Source organism: Cydia pomonella, chromosome 15, assembly GCF_033807575.1.
Source record: "Cydia pomonella isolate Wapato2018A chromosome 15, ilCydPomo1, whole genome shotgun sequence".
In the NCBI taxonomy this organism is placed as follows: domain Eukaryota; kingdom Metazoa; phylum Arthropoda; class Insecta; order Lepidoptera; family Tortricidae; genus Cydia; species Cydia pomonella.
In genome coordinates, this window is record NC_084717.1 from 18,969,545 (window position 1) to 18,989,075 (window position 19,531).

General features: G+C 37.1%; 3 protein-coding genes across 3 annotated transcripts in view; 1 reads left to right on the plus strand and 2 right to left on the minus strand.

Annotated features, from left to right (window-relative positions):
* LOC133525554 (uncharacterized) overlaps positions 1-1,758 on the plus strand; it is a 64,390-nt gene extending 62,632 nt beyond the window's left edge. Inside the window, exons 4-5 of the mRNA XM_061861851.1 lie at positions 167-296; positions 1,229-1,758. Of these exons, the coding sequence (XP_061717835.1) occupies positions 167-296; positions 1,229-1,326 (228 nt within the window). The 3' untranslated portion in view covers positions 1,327-1,758. The remainder of the gene's footprint in view (positions 1-166; positions 297-1,228) is intronic.
* Positions 1,759-3,944: 2,186 nt separating this feature from the next.
* Positions 3,945-9,152, minus strand: LOC133525553 (uncharacterized). The gene is made up of 5 exons (XM_061861850.1): positions 8,724-9,152; positions 8,004-8,098; positions 6,951-7,118; positions 5,859-6,000; positions 3,945-5,328 (listed from the first exon to the last, which is right to left on the minus strand). Exons 1-5 carry the CDS (start codon positions 8,731-8,733, stop codon positions 5,213-5,215), a joined length of 531 nt encoding a protein of 176 aa, XP_061717834.1. The 5' UTR covers positions 8,734-9,152; the 3' UTR covers positions 3,945-5,212.
* A 1,756-nt stretch (positions 9,153-10,908) lies between these two features.
* LOC133525552 (tetra-peptide repeat homeobox protein 1-like) lies at positions 10,909-12,668 on the minus strand. The gene is made up of 2 exons (XM_061861849.1): positions 12,469-12,668; positions 10,909-11,937 (listed from the first exon to the last, which is right to left on the minus strand). The coding sequence occupies exons 1-2, from the start codon at positions 12,484-12,486 to the stop codon at positions 11,413-11,415; spliced, it is 543 nt and encodes a 180-aa protein (XP_061717833.1). The 5' UTR covers positions 12,487-12,668; the 3' UTR covers positions 10,909-11,412.
* Between the last annotated feature and the right edge of the window lie 6,863 nt (positions 12,669-19,531).

The following is a 19,531-nucleotide window of genomic DNA, read 5'->3' on the forward strand; positions in this document are numbered from 1 at the left end:
TCGCGTCACGTGTCTCCAGTCCGTGACCTAAAGCCGTTCACCAATATTCATAATGATGTATCTTTATATAATATTGAATATGTCAATAGAATAGACGTGAAACTAATGGATAACCCGTTCAGATTCATTTTACTCCATGAGTTAATATGATCTCTGTATTTTCCAGAAACACGTGGTGCTAATGAAGGTGTACCTGTACTTCGAGATCGTGTTCTCCATCATCGGCTTCGCGTACAGCCTGGCATTCATGACCAAGGAGACGGCCAGTGAACTGTTCCTCATACTTTTCCAACTCAGTAAGTATACTTGAAAAATATTAGAAATGAGGAGATTCGCAAAGAGATCAAGGCAGTTTATATAACTCAAAGAGTACCGTAGCGGAAGACGCAGCGTGGGAAGGCCCCAGACTAGATGGACCGACGATCTGGTTAAAGTCGAGGGAAACCGTTGGCCGAGGGCAGCGAATAACCGTTCGTTGTGGAGATCCTTGGGGGAGGCCTTTGTCCAGTAGTGGAAATTTTTTGGCCGAGATGATGATGATGAAAGAGTTACCCGACATACCTTATATGTCAATAATGCATGCAAGGCATATCGGCAAAACTAGATGTACTTACATCTGCAAACCCGAACCCATCCTCCATAAAAAAAAAATCTTTATGTTTTAACTAAGGTTCCATTTTCAATTGTTTTATTGTGGGGTTGGCTCCGATCAGCAAAATTAGGTACCTATGTCCAAATATTATTAAATGGCGATTTACGACCGTAAGAAGCAGCCCTAGATCTGGTCAAGATCGCGGGGACAGGAATGGTCTATGTCCAGCTCTGAACGGCTGTCATGATGATTATGCAAAACTAACGAAATGATGGTTCTCTAACCTGGGAGCCAAGATGACCATCGTTTGCAGAAAAGCTAAAGAAGCGCTATCATTTACTTACATTTTTTACGTTTATCTTAGCGTTTCGTTTTGTTTGCTGCATACAATTGTTAACTTGGCTCGGCCCCCAAGGGTAGCATGGTGACATTCATTCAATCATCGTTGCGCTTGTAAATTCCTGTATGTGATCTCTGAAATTCTCAGGAAATCTTATACCTACCTTAAGTTTTGCTCTAGTAAGACATGCAATGGACAGAATTTTGTAATTTTCAGGTCTTCTCAGGCCTAATTTTCAGGTATGTTGACTTTAAGAATCCATCATATGCCTAACATTACTTTTCCTTATTTTCCAGTGCTCCAGATTTACCTAGTAATCCTAATTTGGAGCTCAATCGTCAAGATGGAGCGAGACGGCACCGTCAAATACACGAGAGAAAGAGATCCCGTCTAACCTGCGTCGGTCTTGGTTTTCGACATCCTGCATCTCTTTCCTTCCCCGTGATAAAGAAAAGGATGATAAACACGAAGACTTTCATACATTGACTCGGCATTTTCTATCGCACGTTCATAATTCTATTGCTGTCCCACCGATAATCCCGGCGGTCAATGCCATTGTGCAAGCGGAATAGCAATAGATATAATCATGAGGGTGCGATAGAGATAGGTAATGGCGGGAATTGTGAGAAATTCTTCGTGCTTAAAGTCCTTACTTTAATGAAAAAGGTGCGTGTATTAGAAGTCAAATAAGTAGTTATTAGCTATATTGGTTTTTCTTGGCGTATTGCGTCTCATTACTTTAATATATCAAAGAAGGACAAAAAGAGAGTATCTACTGGAAGCGAACAGAACGAAAGAGCGTTTTCACATTGTCTGATCCGATGACGGATGTAATTTTATGCACTAGATTGCTAATGCAGGACAACAAACAATAATTAATCGCATACGCATCCGATATCCGATATTGTATCCAGCAATGTGAAAACGCTCTTAATTTATTATTCTGTAAGGTATTCTTGACTTCGATTGCTGAGTCTATTTTGTTGTTATGAGGAAAGAAAGGGATGTAATGATAATAATTTTATTAAGTCCAGCCAAGTTTAGTGTATATAAGAATTTTCATTACCACTCCCTGTGAAACTACGAATATAATATATGACGAAAAAAAAATTAATGAAATGAAATGAATAAGTTGGAAGAGGGAACAATAGCTTTGCAATTGCGATTCTACCGAAATAACGGTACATTTTCTATGAAATTCCATTTCAGGAGAAAACTGTTTCCTCTAACTAGATCTTAATAAACTTAAACTTTGATTTTGATTTCGCTTATAGGTTTCGCTTTCTGAAAAAAAAAGTGTGCAAGATTTAAAAAAATACCGGACAAGTGCAAGTCGGACTCGCCCACCGAGGGTTCCGTACTTTTTAGTATTTGTTGTCATAGCGGTAACAGAAATACATCATCTGTGAAAATTTCAACTGTCACGGTTCATGAGATACAGCCTGGTGACAGGTAGACAGACAGACAGACGGACAGCGGAGTCTTAGTAATAGGGTCCCGTTTTGCCCTTTGGATACGGAACCCTAAAAAAGGAAAATTTATAAACCTAGTTTTTTATTGTATCAATAACATACTAAAAAATCACGGAAAATGGAAAATATTAAAAAGTGGAAACACATTTTCTCTTTTTGTATGGACGAGTACAGTCAGCATCAAAAGTAGCGGATGAAAGAACGCGCCAAAAGTATCTGATATTCCGGATAACTTTTTCAAATATAGATAAATTGTTAAAATTCGCGCTCAAAAGTAAGTAAGTAAGTAAGTAAGTAAGTAAGTAAATATTCTTTATTGCACCAACAATTATACATTTTACATACATGTAAAACTACAAATGAATTTTAAAGGAAAATAGAACCAGGTAACAACAGGCGGTCTTATCGCTAAAAAGCGATCTCTTCCAGACAACCTTTAGGTAGCAGGAAATTTCGAACTCATACAAAAGTCAACAGGTAGTGCAAGGAGCTAAATATGGAGACTATTAAATACAAACACACATACTACTTATATAAGTATTAAAACAATACCTAATATACTAATAAATATACAATATAATATAATACAATATATATATATATTTAAAAAGTAAAAAAATAAGTTTATTTGTAAAAGTATATCTTTTACAGTCTTAGTTATTCTATATTAAAGACGTCACTTTTTGGTAAGCTGTTACAGAATGATAGATACTTATGAAACTTTATTTGATCTGATGCTGACTGTACATGGTTTACTTCCCTCTTAGTGTAAGGTCTGAATGCACGCTCGAATTGTGCGTGCAGCGGGGCGGGGCGTGCGGCGTGCATGTTAAACAAATGCAAACGTATAAGAGCGGCCTTAGTGCACGCTGTTCACATCGCTTGTGAGCCCGACGCCACGCTGCACGCTCCGCCGAACGCTCCGCTTCGAGCGTCCACTCAGGCCTTACACTTAATGTTTCACAGGTAATTTTAGATGTGATGTCCAGGTTCTTAATAGCGTGCCTTTTCTGTACAGCGAGTAAATGTGTATTTTGACGAAGCTGTTAAACTGTTAAATAAATGTTGTACTTATATTGAAATTCTATGGAATTATCATATTCCTTACGTTTTGATGGCTCTGTCAATTTAAACATAGAGTTTATAATAATATAAAAAGTGCCTTAATATTAAAATAAACTATACCTTTAGGTACCTACCTACGCCTATATATATAGATAGCTAGATCGACTTAGAAAATTGATCTAGTCCGCCAGGAGCAGATTTTAGCTTTCAGCTTCACGTTCTAAAAATATTTGAATTTAAAATCGGAAATTCGCCACTGGACACGTTTTGGTACCTTCCTACGCGATATAGAACTTAAGTGCCAATTACATTCACACTTTATCAGGCCTGATATCAGACCCGAATTCGGGCCCGAGCAAGAGTATTTTTTCGTTTCACCAAATATCAGCACATCGTTTACAATATTTGAAACGTAAAAAATGGTTCATATACAAAAATATCAAACATTGAACATTTTTGGCAATTAGAGGCAAAGTATTTTTTACACTTCAAATATTGTGCTGTGCTATGTGCTGATATTCCGTGAAACGGAAAACGATTACCAGGCTCGAAATCGGTACTGATTTCGGGCCCGATATCGGGATGTGTGAATGCAATTGGCGCTTTAGAAAACTGATCTAAGTAGATATATTATGATATGAATATAGTATTACATATTTACAGAAAATCAAGATGCCTGAAATTTAAACTAAACTTGTTTTACAAGTACTTACCTATAGACATAAAAATGTACATTTTGTATAAAGATGGATATTTTTGATATTAAAAATATGGATTTGTTAACGTTAATGTTTTGAACAAAAAAAAATAACTTTAAGATAGCAATGATGACGGTTAATATTTAAGTTATAAGTTTTATGCCAAAAAGATGTTAATATCACAATAAAACGATCATGATTAAATTTTTTTTTTTTTTTCAAATATAAATATAAACCTTATAAGCTTTTATATTATATCACAATAAATGTGTGTCTAAATTAGCAATCCTTTTCGAAATCGCTCCACGAGTAAAGAATCCGCAGTATAAGCTCGCCTATTTTACCCTCCCATACAAACGGAGTTTCGTTCTCATTTTAAAACTACGTGTTGTATTGTAATGAAACTTTGCACATACAATGACGTGAAGTATATCTATGACTATAATTAGTTTATATAGCGCCAGCTTATAAAACCAACGAAATAGAGCAAAGTTTTGTATGAAAAGTTTAAATTCGCTGTATTTGTTAACTATGGTATCTGAAGCTACATAAACTAATTACAGGACTAGATATACCTTATCCTAATGTAAATACTTACAATGTTTCACAGTAATCTAGCTAGTCATTTTAAAATGACAGAGCATCTTTAAAATTGATTATGTATATGTGCCTTTAAAAATTAATGAAAAAAAAAACTACGTTTGTATGGAGAACCGAGCTTACTACGCAGCGGCCAACATATCAGAGAGCTTAAAATATGTGTGCATATAAAGCAGTCCATGTAACTGTACATAATTAGATATTAAAACACTCGTGTGATGATAAACCCACACTCGTATTTTAATGTCCTTCATTATGTAGCAGTCTCATAAACTACTATTACATTATACATGGCTTTTCAATGCAGACGATCATGTATAGTTCGTGTCATCCACAATGACGCGCAAATTAGTCAAATCTAACCTTTAATAAGGTGGCAATAAGAGTCTAGGCACGCATCCTCGTGAATGACACGGTCTATAAACGCAACACACATCAGTCCATCTTACGCGTACTCATGCCAAATGTCTTTGTTGATGAGACTCTTTAGTCTTTCATCTCGCTCTTCCTCCAACTGCTTGTAGTAGCTGGCTACTAGCACCAGCATATAGCAATGGGCGACTGTAAAATAAATAAATGGCCGTAAATACATAAAAAACCTTTACATATCACAGATACAGATAGAGAGAGATGATTGACAATATTTAGCGCTGACTGTACTTTTCTTTCACCAGGCAGCTTATACTCATCGACACAATTCTAACAAATCCAAACAAAAATGGGGTGCGTTGTTTTCCCACAGAGTTCCTTTGGCCACCTCCATCAATCATCAGATCAGCTTGGTCACTCAACTTACATATTATGTATGTGAATGTAAACATACATACATACTTTGCAAGTTCAATAAAAGCTTTAAAAAACTCACGCAAGCTAAGGAGCTCAATAAAGTAGACCAGACTGGTGTCGGAGAAGTTGTTCACCATGAAGAAGACGAACAGCAGCATATATAGCACATCACTTGTATCATGGTTGGTGATGGACGATTAAATGAATGTAGATGGTATGTACCGTCTGATCCAGACAGCCACACTGATCCCCGAGCGCTCCCTTATGAAAAAGGCGTGGGTGACTAACAGAATGAAAAAACTCACGCAAGCTTAAGAGCTCGATGACGTAGACCGTCAGGCTGTTGTCAGAGAAGTTGTTCACCATGAAAAAGATGAACAGTAGCATGTAGCACATCACTTGGATGGAGGTCCAGATCACCCACGGTCGCATGAGGCGGGCGTCTTCCTGCAAACACAAGTTTTATAATTACGAGTAGGTTTTTTTAATACTATGACGGTTGCAAACAAGCATACGGCCTGCCTAATGGTAAGCAGTCACCGCACCCTATAGACGGGTTGGATAAATTACCGATTACCGTCAAACTAGACAACTATGAATAATATAATCCAAAAGAATATAGTCGTTCAGAGAATTGCCAGACCTAAGTGGCAGTGGGTGGGCCACATTGCTCGCAAAACTGATGGCCGATGGGGCAGAAATGTTCTCGAGTGGCGATCACGTACTGGAAGACGCAGCATGGGACCCCAGACTATATGGACTGACGATCTGGATAGAGTGGCGGGAAACCGTTGGTTGAGGGCAACGAATGACTGTTCGTTGTGGATATCCTCGAGACTTTTGTCCAGCAGTAGATGTCTTTCGGATGAGATGATGATGATATTATTATAGTCTTCAGTTTTCAAACGGAGGTTCTATTGTGTAGGTATTGAATTAGAAACCGTAAACCGAGGGCGCCATAAAAAGGGTTAGAACGCTATTTAATGTTTATTTGTTATCATCTCTATGACCCTAGTGATTAACCGTTTGAACGCTTTATGATATACATAAACACAAACATCACTCAAGCGCCAAGCTCCCGGGCGCAAAGGAGCTAATGTAAACCTTACTTGAAAGTAAGAAGGTTACTTTGACAGCGTACGTCATGATACCTATAGTTGTCCTTGGCGCTGTGGGCACGACTAGTAACGACGCCATTAGGCCTTAGGGGTTCTTAGCATTCAAAGGGACTGTACTAATCAGGCCAGGGGCAAAATCTTACGTGCTCCGCACGTGCTGGCCAGTTCAGTCCAGTAATGAATGTCCTAGGCCATAGAGATGATTTTACAATAGGAACACCAACTAGCTCAAGTTTAAGCTAGTAGGCCTGGCCTGGGTACCCAGGTTTAGATTCTCACCTTCAGAGCTCCAATCAGCATGACGGTGGACAGGAAAAGCGTGATAGCATGCACGATGGCGACGACCACCACCAGGCCATAGGCCATTGATGAGCTGTGAAGGCTGGGCTCGTGCGGCCACCCGCTGACTATGGCTAGGCATTGCGCTAGGGCCAACACTGAGTAGAGCTGAAACGGAGTAGATTAGTAGAGAGTACTTAATTCTGTCAAGAGGGCGCTGTTATTCTCATGTACAGGGTGACAGTTCAATTTAGTATGAAAAATTTAGTTCCAATTAAATTCCGCAATATGGCGCGTGATCATATATTACTGGTCAGGCTTTAATAGAGCTGGCAATTGTCAATAGTTTTTATAGATGTCAATGAGATTTGGGATATTCTCCTCCAATTGAAGGGGAATTTAAATCTTCACGAGTCAGAGGTGTAGGGTAGAGCCGGTGTAGCTTTATTTGACGTTCTACTTGAATAATAAACTATCTTTATCTTGCATGAATTAAAAAAAAATTAACACTATTTGTAAGATTTACAGACAAAGATTATGATGACTTCATCTCTAAAATCGACCGGCGACCTTCTGGATTGATAGATGATTAAGATACATCTGATTTTTTACCATAAAAACAAAAGAAAATTGATAATTAAGACGCAGTTATGGTTGTGTGATTAATAATGATAAAGTGGAAAATGAAATACACAAATCAAAACTACCTACAAACTAGAGGTACATACCAAAGATACCTATAACAAATGTGTATTCATACTATTCAATAGGGAGAGTAAAGATTTTTCATTTAACATCTCAAAACGCCTGCAATTACTTATTAGCAATATAAGTTACTGAACAAATGTATCAGGTAAAATTAATAGGTGCATTAATCTCTGAGATAAATACTTGCAAAAACTACTCTAAATTGAGATAGTAAAGATCTTACGAATTAAATAAAACTTCAAATGACTAGTAAAAATGACAAGATTGTATGACTAAAGACATATACCTAATGATAATAACTGGATTTTCAATCTACTTTAACTAATGAATAATTATTAAACTTACAATGACGATTAGCGCTGAAAAGATGCTCCCAATCTTGAGCGAAAAGCAGCCAAAGCTGGTTTGCCTCGGGATGTTCTCCATCGAAAACGGGAACTCTGCAATCCGAAACCGTTTACATTCTTCAATAACTGGCATGCAATAATAATGACAATGTCAACGATTCTTTATCGTTGCTTGGAAGATAACGAGTTTTAATTAACTGTTTTGCATTAAATGTTGCCATTGAGACAATATAAACGGTAACAACTGAATAACTTATATCAATTAATGTCCTGTAAAATAAATTACAGTCCTGTTGCCTGGTTCAGTGCGAAAAATAATACCCATATTTTTTTCCACTGGTAACACTTTTAAAAAGAAAGGCGTTGTTACTTGATGACATACGCAAATTTGATGTTTTCATGAAAATAGGACGTCAAGTTTCAGGATTTCGGATTTATAATTTCATAATAAAACATTGTTTCAGGTACCTAGGTAAATTTAGTAATCATCAGAATAACGCGTAGATTTTCCACGCAAGCAAAGTAAATAAGTGACGCGTTTTGAAAGGTAAACAAACACGTAAAACATAATAACAAAATTAAAAATGCTACGTTTGCAATCTGTTCAAACAAAACAGTGATACGTTAAATCTAAGCAACTCTCATATCATCTTATATTTGTCGTAAGATACATTATCTCTAGAGATCAATAAAATAAGAATAACATAACAATACTCACGTTTGTACATGGCACTTGCACTATTCTTGGAGGATTATTTTTAGAGTACTTCGCGTCGATGCGCGCGCGACGGCACGTTCAACCGAATAATGTTATAATCGCGTCGATACGCTATCAGTTGATAAGGGATTATTGCTGATAGTAGATACACGAAATTTGATTATAGATTAGAGGTATAAAGGTGTTTAGTTAATTGTTTGTGTTGTGCGAAATCAGAATTGTGTCCGGTACGTGACAGTATTTTTAACTGATAAAGCTAAGACGCCCAGATTTAGTACTTATGATAACATTAAAACAATTGCAGCAAATAAGACTAAAATACATAATATTTAATGTTATATATATTGATTGCTGATTCTTTGAATTTATGCACAAACGCTAAAAATATGAAAATTGCTTCTAAAAGTGCCCAATTTTATTTTTGACGGAACTCGGCGGTTACTTTTTTCTAACTTACAACAAATTAAAATTCAAAAACATGATATTCGCGGTTCCGTCCAAGCTTCCTAAAGCCTACCTGCTACCTAAAGGTTGTCTGGAAGAGATCGCTTTTTAGCGATAAGACCGCCTGTTGTTACCTGGTTCTATTTTCCTTTAAAATTCATTTGTAGTTTTACATGTATGTAAAATGTATAATTGTTGGTGCAATAAAGAATATTTACTTACTTACTTACTTACGCTAAGTGAGAGTGAGATAGCACGAACCTACGGGCCTTCACCCGCTCACCCGCTCCGTGCAACCGCGCCAGCTAGCGGACGTTCTTTCACTGCAATTTTTTTTTTATACTACGTCGGTGGCAAACAAGCATACGGCCCGCCTTATGGTAAGCAGCCTCCGTAGCCTATGTACGCCTGCAACTCCAGAGGAGTTACATGCGCGTTACCGACCCTAAACCCGCCCCCCCCCCCCCTCATTGAGTTCTGGCAACCTTACTCACCGGCAGGAACACAACACTATGAGTAGGGTCTAGTGTTATTTGGCTGCTGTTTTCTGTAAGGTGGAGGTACTTCTCCAGTTGGGCTCTGCTCTAGATCTGGAATGACATCCACTGGCTGTGCCCTACCACACAAAGCGAGATGACATTCACAATGCCCATACCTCTCTTTTGGACGTAGTTTAAGGACGTACCCGGGTCCACTACTACGGGTGCTAATAGAGGGATAAAGACAATACAAATTAAGTATATAAACGTTTAATAAATCATATTAAATTACACAAAAATTAAAGCTTTATTTATTTAATTTAAGACAATTTAACTTATTTAACGGAATCTGTACAGGCACTCAATTCGATATGTGCAAAGTAATATGGCAAGATTCGTACCTAGTTTTTTTGTAAAATTTATTTAGCTATAGCACTCTGCGCATATCGATTAATTTAATTAATTAACATCAGTTGATGTAATTCCATTACAAGCTACATTACAGAATTTGTATCAAAGATTAACCCTTTTCCAGGCATAGTACGATTTATCGACCACATACGCGCCATTAGAATTTCAACTTTAGCATTCCGATTTAAGGTTCAAATTAGATTACACTTTCAGGAAACGTTGCTTGTCTTCAAATGAATCATCAAAGCTGCATTAATTGGAATATATTTGGATTTTTTGGAAAAACCTTGTAGATTGGTGCGGCCTGGAAAAGGGTTAATATCAGGGATCGGAACCGGTTTTTTGCAAAAACATCGAAATAACCATATATTTGGGTTTATTTTATACTCTAAATGTAGGACTCAGTTGTGTTTTCAGATAACGACTTCGTATATTAGATTGCCTAATTAGAAATGAAGTAATTAACAAAGAACGAAAAAATACCGTTTTCGTTCCCATACAAAAAATACCGGTTTCCGATCCCTGGTTAATAATTAATATATAGGTAACATCGTTTAAAAAGGTAAACAATTGGTTGGCATTAGGACTAGACTTAAAGAGTGATAATAAACCTTAAGGCATCCGATTTTTTTTCATCTTTTACTATATTTTTTTATTTATATCTTATCAAAACACCCTTTAGTTCTAATAAAATATAAATAAAAACTATTCTACGATGTTTTGACACATAAACACTTAATCATGCGCATTAATCAACGAATACAACATATACTTATACACATTACATATTTGGTTTAAATAGGTCTAAATCTTATCAGAGCTATCTCACGTGCAGCGAGCTATCTCAAGGTTATCTTCTTATGTATACAAAATAATACCTACTACCGCATAATAGTTATAATGAAACAATGCAAAATTGTAGCATTTTCAATATTTTCATTACAGCATCATTGAGTAAAAGCACAAAAAGATTTGGTAAAACAGTCTCAAGTGAAATGACTATTTATGTTTCTCGTCAATTGAGTAGATCATATCCCTTCAATTTAACAATTTTAAATTAAATGTACCTATTGCTCACGAACAACATCAAAATCATTTGTAGGATAAGTACTAAAATACTACATCGCTCATATAGTTTTTTTTTTGGGAACGATAAAGAATATATTCACGCCACATATTTACATTCCCGAAAACATAATGCATAATATAGATCAAAACTTAAAACATGTTGTAAATGCTGGCCTTAGTTTAACTCTGTGTTGCTTCCTCCAGAATACGAACGTTATCGAAGATCAGCCTCGAAAACACACTGTAGGTAGTTATTATGAATTATGATGAGACTATTAGTCAATCAATCAATAAGGATGTACTATTGACTGACCATGCGCTTCTACAACCCCTCCACTCGCTCCCACCACCTGTGCTACCGGTTGAACTACCTGCTGTACCGGATTAAAAGCCACCGGAACCGGCTGCGGCACCCGCACCGGCACTGCCGCCGGCACACCAACCGCATACGGCTGCGGAACCGGTATATGTACCCCTTGCGTGATCGTCACTGGCACAGGATGCGCTACCGGGTACGGAAAAGGTCTATCTATAGGTACTGCTATTGGTCGTGGTATAATATGGGCTACTGGGTGAGGTACGACTACTGGTACCGGTCGCGGTTGGTCGATAGGTACACCAATGCCTACAGGGTACGGTACAGGGCGTGGTACAGATATAGGTATAGGCTGGGGTATTGGTATTGGTACGCGGTTGTGGAGTTCTGTGACGGAGTGGCGAGCTGGAAAGCCGGCTGGCACGGCGAGCGAGTTGACGAGACTCCGTTTTATCTGTTCAGTTGAATATGCTTGGTGGGTCAGGAGGAGAAGTAGCTGGAAAATAAAATGCCTGATAAACATCAACATCATCAAAAACTCGTAAACACCGTTGTTGTAACTGTTGTGCAAAACAGTTGCGTATAACAAGAAATTGTTGCGCAGAGAAGCCAAAACAAAAATGTAATAATTACCTACCTATATAAGTACCTATTTTGTTTCTGGATGATTAATTTTGTTAACTATTTAATTAGCTTTGGTTCCGGATAAAATATAGCACAATTGAATCTTTATACGTATTTATTATATTGCAAGTAAATGCTACAAATATATCCTTACGTGCGCATGTCGAAGTCTCAAATATATATATCAATCAATCTGTTTCGTTTCCGGATCGTTTTTGTAATCAAAACAAATAGGGATATCTATACACTTTGAAGGTGCCTAAAACAATTTAAACAATACTCAGACCTAAATTATCATATTCCACACGTCAATTCGCTATGATACTTGTCCAAGTTAAATAATTCACTGTATTATTTCACATTAAGTAATTGTTCTAATTAACAAGATTATAAATAAACTTACACAACATATTCGCGACATTTTCCCGACGTGTTGCAATCGAAGCCAGCAGGGAAGAAAGTGTGTAAGTGGAGGAAAGCAACGTATTTATAATGTCGAGTGTGGTGTATGGTGGCTGTGCGGAAAACGTGCACGCCCTGTATGAAAGCTGCTCTGGATGAGTGAGAGCTGTTAAATACCCCGCGGAATAAATTCAAAATTTAACATTTTCTCAAACTTGCTATGAAATGATGACATGACTAAATACTACATATATATGTAAAGGAATTTCATACTGCCTTACACACCTTGGACTGTAAAGCAACCTTCTTTTTTTTAACGTCAAATTGTCACACAACGTCTTGGCATTCAACCATCAACAAATATAGGTACGCTACCGTTGCTTAGCAACGAATATGCACAACAAATTACCGTTGTTGTGCATATTCGTTGCTAAGCAACGGCGGTGGCGCATCGCGCAGGCGCGCGGACTTACGCGCGCAGTGCACCGCTGGTAGAGTGGCGAGCCGAGTAGGTCGCCACAAAACAAATTGACTACATTTTTTGTTTTAATTGCAAGTTTGAGAAAAGCACTATACAAATCTCAGCGAGAAACGGGGTTGCCGGCCGCGTATCTCTATCCGTCTATATCTACTTGGCCTGCAACCCTACGTTTCCCGGCCTCTATAGTAATGCACTATTAAATCGAATTACAATTAATAGTAACGCCCGAGTGGCAGCACTAGCATTTACCGTTACCCATAGAGTAATCTATACTATGCCGTAAACAGTTTTTTGTCAGATTGATGACTGTTTACCATCAGGACGCCGTATACTTGGTTGCCACCGACCTAGTATAAAAACAAACTTTTAAGAAGTAGAAGAGATTGCGTCTTCTGGTCAGATTAATTAAATTTTGTTGTGAACTATAGGTATAGTGCCAAAAATATGTACACGCTACCTTAATGTATAATGTATAAGGACGTGTATACATAGATTTGGCACTTTGTCCGTATCGATATTTAATACCTTGACTGTACCTAATTATGTCTGTAACAAGTTTTATTCATGAAAATATAGTACGTATTACATATTCAGTATTCATTTATTTCTTGCTTCCATGGTACATTTTTAGGTAGTAGTTACACATTTCTTACGGTATCACATGGACCCTGAATAGGGTGTAGCAAATACAAAACAATTTAAATAACTTACAAAGTTATTTAACATAATATAGTGGATTTTACAAACTTATAAGTCTTATAACTAACATAACCTGTACATGTATCACAAGCTCATTGCTAATAACAACATTCATTGGAGGATTTAGTCCAATCTGCAAATAACTACTTACAAAACTTAAATGTATGTAGGTTACTATTAACTATAAGACTACTAAAAAACTATACCATGTAATCTTAAAAATGTTATTATGTAAATATTAAATTTCATTTTATAAATACGTAATTTTTTTTATTTATTGAAAAACGTATATAGGTACTATGCATAATTATGTCGTGGCCAGCGGTGGCAGCATGGTTCCATTTTTATCACTTGTCACTATGCCTCTCACTTTCGCGCTTATACTTGTTAGAACGTGACAGGCATGGTGATAAATGATAAAGAGCCGACCATCTTAGCCCTACAGATAATAGAATTTGATCATTTCCTAAAACGTCATTTTAGAATTGATAGCTTTATGATATGGTTCGGTTAGATTTGAATTGTTCATGATGTAGACAATCGATCATGAAATGATAATTTGGTAAATTCTACTGACCACAACAGATTTACATTAATATGTAAAGTAAACATATGTCGCCCTTTCGTAAGTAGGTATATGTATGGTGGTTAAAAATAGTGAATTCAAGCCTCAGTCGCGCCGAATAAAGAAGAAAATCATTCTCGAAAAATATGCCAAAATTCACTTAAAATTCGGTCAGTATCTTTCATCTTATACAGCCAAGTAAAACAAGGGTTACAAGGGTAAGGGTTTATTGTTTATTGTTGTTATACATACATACCAGCACTTACAGATACACCTTACGTGCTAATAGTGTTATTATTAATATGTTATTGTATTTTCGTGTGATTATACACTCTAATATTATATTCAGTCAAATATTTAATTACATATTATATTATTATGTCATTATGAAATTACATTAAATTGTCATCATTATGTATGTCACATTAATAACTTAATTTTTATATTAACAAATATTACAGTACAAATAATCCAAACGAAATTTCGACCATAATTATTTCACAGTAAAAATTTAATTCACACTAACAAAATAAATAATACATCATAAATTATGATGTATTATTATTTAAAATATGTGACATAATGTTAATAATCGTTTGTTATTATGGTCAGTTTATATTATGATTCATAATATAAACTGACCATAATAACAAACGATTATTAACATTATGTCACATATTTTACAACAGAGCTAGGGGTTGCAATACTTTCCAAGTAACGAGATGACGCACTTAAAAATTTAGTCTCTGAGGAGAATAAAATGTCAAGCTGCTTGAGAGAGCAGGGTAAACAGAGCTCAACTAGGGGGGGCGGGTTTAGGGTCGGCAACGCGTATGTAACTCCTCTGGAGTTGCAGGCGTACATAGGCTACGGAGACTGCTTACCATCAGGCGGGCCGTATGCTTGTTTGCCACCTACGTAGTATAAAAAAAAGGGTAAGGGCGAAAAGCAAAAAACGCAGACAAAATCACGGGCTAGTGCAAAAGCATCAGCTCTATACAGATACAATCAATAATGTGTCTGCCTCACTTGTTATATGTCGTCTGATTTAGGTCCAAACCAGACCAGACGTAATGGTTTACGCAAGGGCGATTATCAAATTGTTTTAGCTAAACCGCTCAGCTTATGGTTTCCCTTATGAAGCAGGTATGTGTAGAGAGAAGTTAGTTAATCAAGAGTTAAACTCTATAATCCGCGTGCATTATTGCTGTAGATGGCGCTATTTATAAAATGTGTCCGTAGCCATTGGACAAAGCCAAAATGTACATTTATTTATTATTATTTATTATTTATTTCAAATAACAAATTGCACCTTACAGCTAAGGCCAAAGCGGCACAAATTGGAATACATTAACAACATAAAGTATTAACATTATAAAGCAATAACACATGAGCAGCTAAGACACAGGAATTCATAACGGTATAGCATTCTCAGGCATCTCTCTTTCTAATATCCTCTTGCATTCCATTATCACTCGCCCCATCGCACTCACAAACAAATCGCACTGTGGCTGCGCCTCGAGCAGGGAGTTGAGCAGTGCGTGAGACATGACATATATGCATTAGGGGTCATCCATTAATTACATCACACGTTTAGGGGGAGGGAGGGGGTCAAGAAAATGTGACATGTTGTCACAAGGGGGAGGGGGGAGTCACAAACTTTGTGACGTCACTTTAACTTCACCACTATTTATAAAAAAAAAAATATTCGCTGTACAGTTAAATAACGAGTTTTAAGAACGATAATCGTATTATGCGATTAATTTCCTTTCCTAGTCGGTTTTGTGTTATAATTACTAATATTTCTTTTGTCCAAAATAGTTTGATAAAATATTAATAGTAACAAATTCGATTCGCCGATGTTGTTAAAAAAATGTGACGTCACACCAGAGAGGAGGGGTCAAAAAACCTAGAAATTTGTGTGATGTAATTAATGGATGACCCCTTAGTCCATTTAGAACCAGTATACAAAGTATCATAACGGAGAAATTAACAAAATAAATTATGATTTTTACTTTGGAGCACCCTGCACGTGTTAGTAACTTTTGAGGTATATAACCTACTTCGACCTTTTTGATTACCTATCTTTTTTTTAAGACACTAATAAGATTCTGACATATGTAATCATCATTGCCGAAAATTTTCCAACAAATTGTCAAAAACACTGCCAATGATCAATGCTGTATGTTTCTTTTTGTTTTCGATTATTGGAAAAAACTTTTTTTTAACTTATTATAAAAATATTAACGTTGGAGCATTAGCAACTGTATGCAACAGTTATCTACCTGAGTGTATTGATTGTATCAAGAAAAAAACAAAAATCGGAGAATTGACAGTTACTATGGTTTAGGGTCAGGACGGCGATCATTTAGGCCCGCAGCACACGGCGTATCGTAAGCGTATCGTAATACGCGCGTAGAACGAGAGCACTACGAGCACGTACAACTTCAAACAACGAAGCGTCGTCGTAGCGTAGCGTATGAGATTTATGTCGTCATTACGAAAACAAAACTTCTGACATGTATGTTAAACAATAAAAATATATACATCCGCCGATGACATCTGACGCCACCGAGTACAGAAACTACATGATTTTAACTAATTAAATTTCACTTATAAAGCGATTACGCTTGCACGCGACGCTTGGTGCCCGGAACTCTACGCGTCTCGTACTCGTAACGTTTTGACGATACGCTTAAGCTTACGCACTGTGTGCTGAGTGCCTTAATCTCTGGAGGTTAAAACTCTTAATTAACTTATTTCTCCCTGGCCGGTATTTCTAATATTTCTATTGCTTCGAGGACGATTAAAGATGTTGGGTAAAGGAATGATAAGAATGCAGTGATAACTTAGCGGATGTGATGTTATATAGCGTAGCAATGTTTAATTAACATGCCGAAATCATTACTAAACTAAACGTCGTGATTGGTGAAGTAACTGCTAATATCAACATTAAATAATAGAAGAAGGTTGATATCCGATACGATAAAAAGCAATTAAATGGAAATGGCGAGGAAATTAAAACAGCAAATTACTTTTTACGAACCTTACCTTTAATTTATTTATTTCGGACCATGTCCATAGGGACATGGTCCGAAATAAAAAATAAATTGAATTGAATTGAATTGAATATATCCATTATGTATATTGTTATTGTAAATATAAACATATTTCAATACATAAAAATATGTATATATTCTTAAAAACAACTTCCGACTTTCAATCCGGAGGTCGCGGGTTCAAATCCTGGCTCGTACCAATGAGTTTTTCGGAACTTATGTATGAAATATCATTTGATATTTACCACTAGCTTTTCGGTGAAGGAAAACATCGTGAGGAAACCTGCAATACATCTGCGAAGAAATTCAAAGGTGTATGTGAAGTCCCCAATCCGCATCGGGCTAGCGTGGGGACTATAGCCCGAGCCCTCTCGCACATGAGAGGAGGCCTGTGCCCAGCAGTGGGACGTATATAGGCTGAATTATTATTATTATTATTTGTCTGTCTTACCATATCTCGGGACCATGGGATCCCGGACCTTTGGGAGGCATGCGTGGGGCCGAAGCCAACAGCGCAGAGGCCCTTTAAGACAAATTAATCTAAAAGCAAGGGATATACGGATTATTATTATTATTATTCTTAAAAACAGAAAACACCCATGACTCAGAAACAAATATCCATGCTCATCACACGAATAAATGCCCTTACCAGGATTTGAACCTGGGGCCATCGGCATTTATTGGCAGGGTCACTACTCACTACCCACTAAGCCAGACCGGTCCTCAAAACGTCAGTTGTTTAACAGATTAGAGTCCGAGACAAAAAATCATCTCAGATAATTTCAACTGCTTATCACAGCAGCTTTGTGCATGTACTGATATTGGATATCAAGTCGATTCACATTATTGAAAATATTTTGACACAATTTGTTGTATATCAACCACAGCTATTTTTTTTTTATACTACGTCGGTGGCAAACAAGCATACGGCCTGCCTGATGGTAAGCAGTCTCCGTAGCCTATGTACACCTGCAACTCCAGAGGAGTTACATGCGCGTTGCCGACCCTAACCCCACCCCCCTCGTTGAGGTCTGGCAACCTTACTCACCGGCAGGAACACAACACTATGAGTAGGGTCAAGTGTTATTTGGCTGCGGTTTTCTGTAAGGTGGAGGTACTTCCCCAGTTGGGCTCTGCTCTAATCTGGAATGACATCTGCTGTGCTGTGCCCTACCACACAAGGCGAGATGACATTCACATTGCCCATACCTCTTTTGGACGTGTTTAAGGACATACCCGGGTCCAAAACTCCCCCCCCCCCCCCACTCCTACGTTTCATTTTTTTCAAATTTTTAACTATTACAAGAGTTAGGAGCATTTAAAATTTGTTTGAAATCTGTTTTTCGCTCCTAATTGTTACAATAATCAAAAAAGTGGCTGTGACATAAACGGACAGACAGACGGACATGACGAATCTATAAGGGTTCCGTTTTTTGCCATTTGGCTACGGAACCCTAAAAATCTAAAAAAGTCAAACGTAGGGGCATGGCATGGCTATTGTTAATATACATCAAATTATGTACCAAAATTTTCCATAATGTCAATATCTGGAGAGGAAAATGGGGACTACGTTTGTATGGAGCAACGGCAGTTTCCTTTCGTCTTAAGAAGCTGTCAACACCCAATGTCCTTGAAATTGATGTTACTTAAACAGTTTTTTAAAAAAGACTATTTGTTTTAGTTAAGTAAGAAAAATATATGTTCATATTAATTATATTTCAAAGACCGTGGTCGTACTCGATACACGATTGAACGAAATCGGCTCGATAGAAAATATTTGCTAAGATTGGTCTTAAAATCACAATTAAACGGTTTTATGTCTTTATTGTTTTGACTTATGGGTCTGCAATTAAAATCACAATTTCAAAACATTTATATCTAAACCGTGGTCGAGTTAAATATTACACTAATAATCCACTTATGCGACAGTGCTATCTCATTTACTCCGATACAAATAGACAGTGTGCGCGCTTTAGGTATTGACAGCCTCTTAAGAATCGCTCCGCTTACCAGTAGGCTATCGGATCCCTTCCTGATTCGTAGGTAACAAGTTGCCAAAGCACTGTTTTGCGTAAGTAGGCCGCTGGGTAGTGTCAGACGCGTATTTAATTGTACTATAATACCCATTATAATCGTGTCGGAAATAATATTGTTTCTGCTATCTGACCTTCCAACCCAGAGGGTAACTAGGCCTTATTGGGATTGCTCCGGTTTCCTCACGATGTTTTCCTTCACCGAAAAGCGATTGTTAAATATCAAA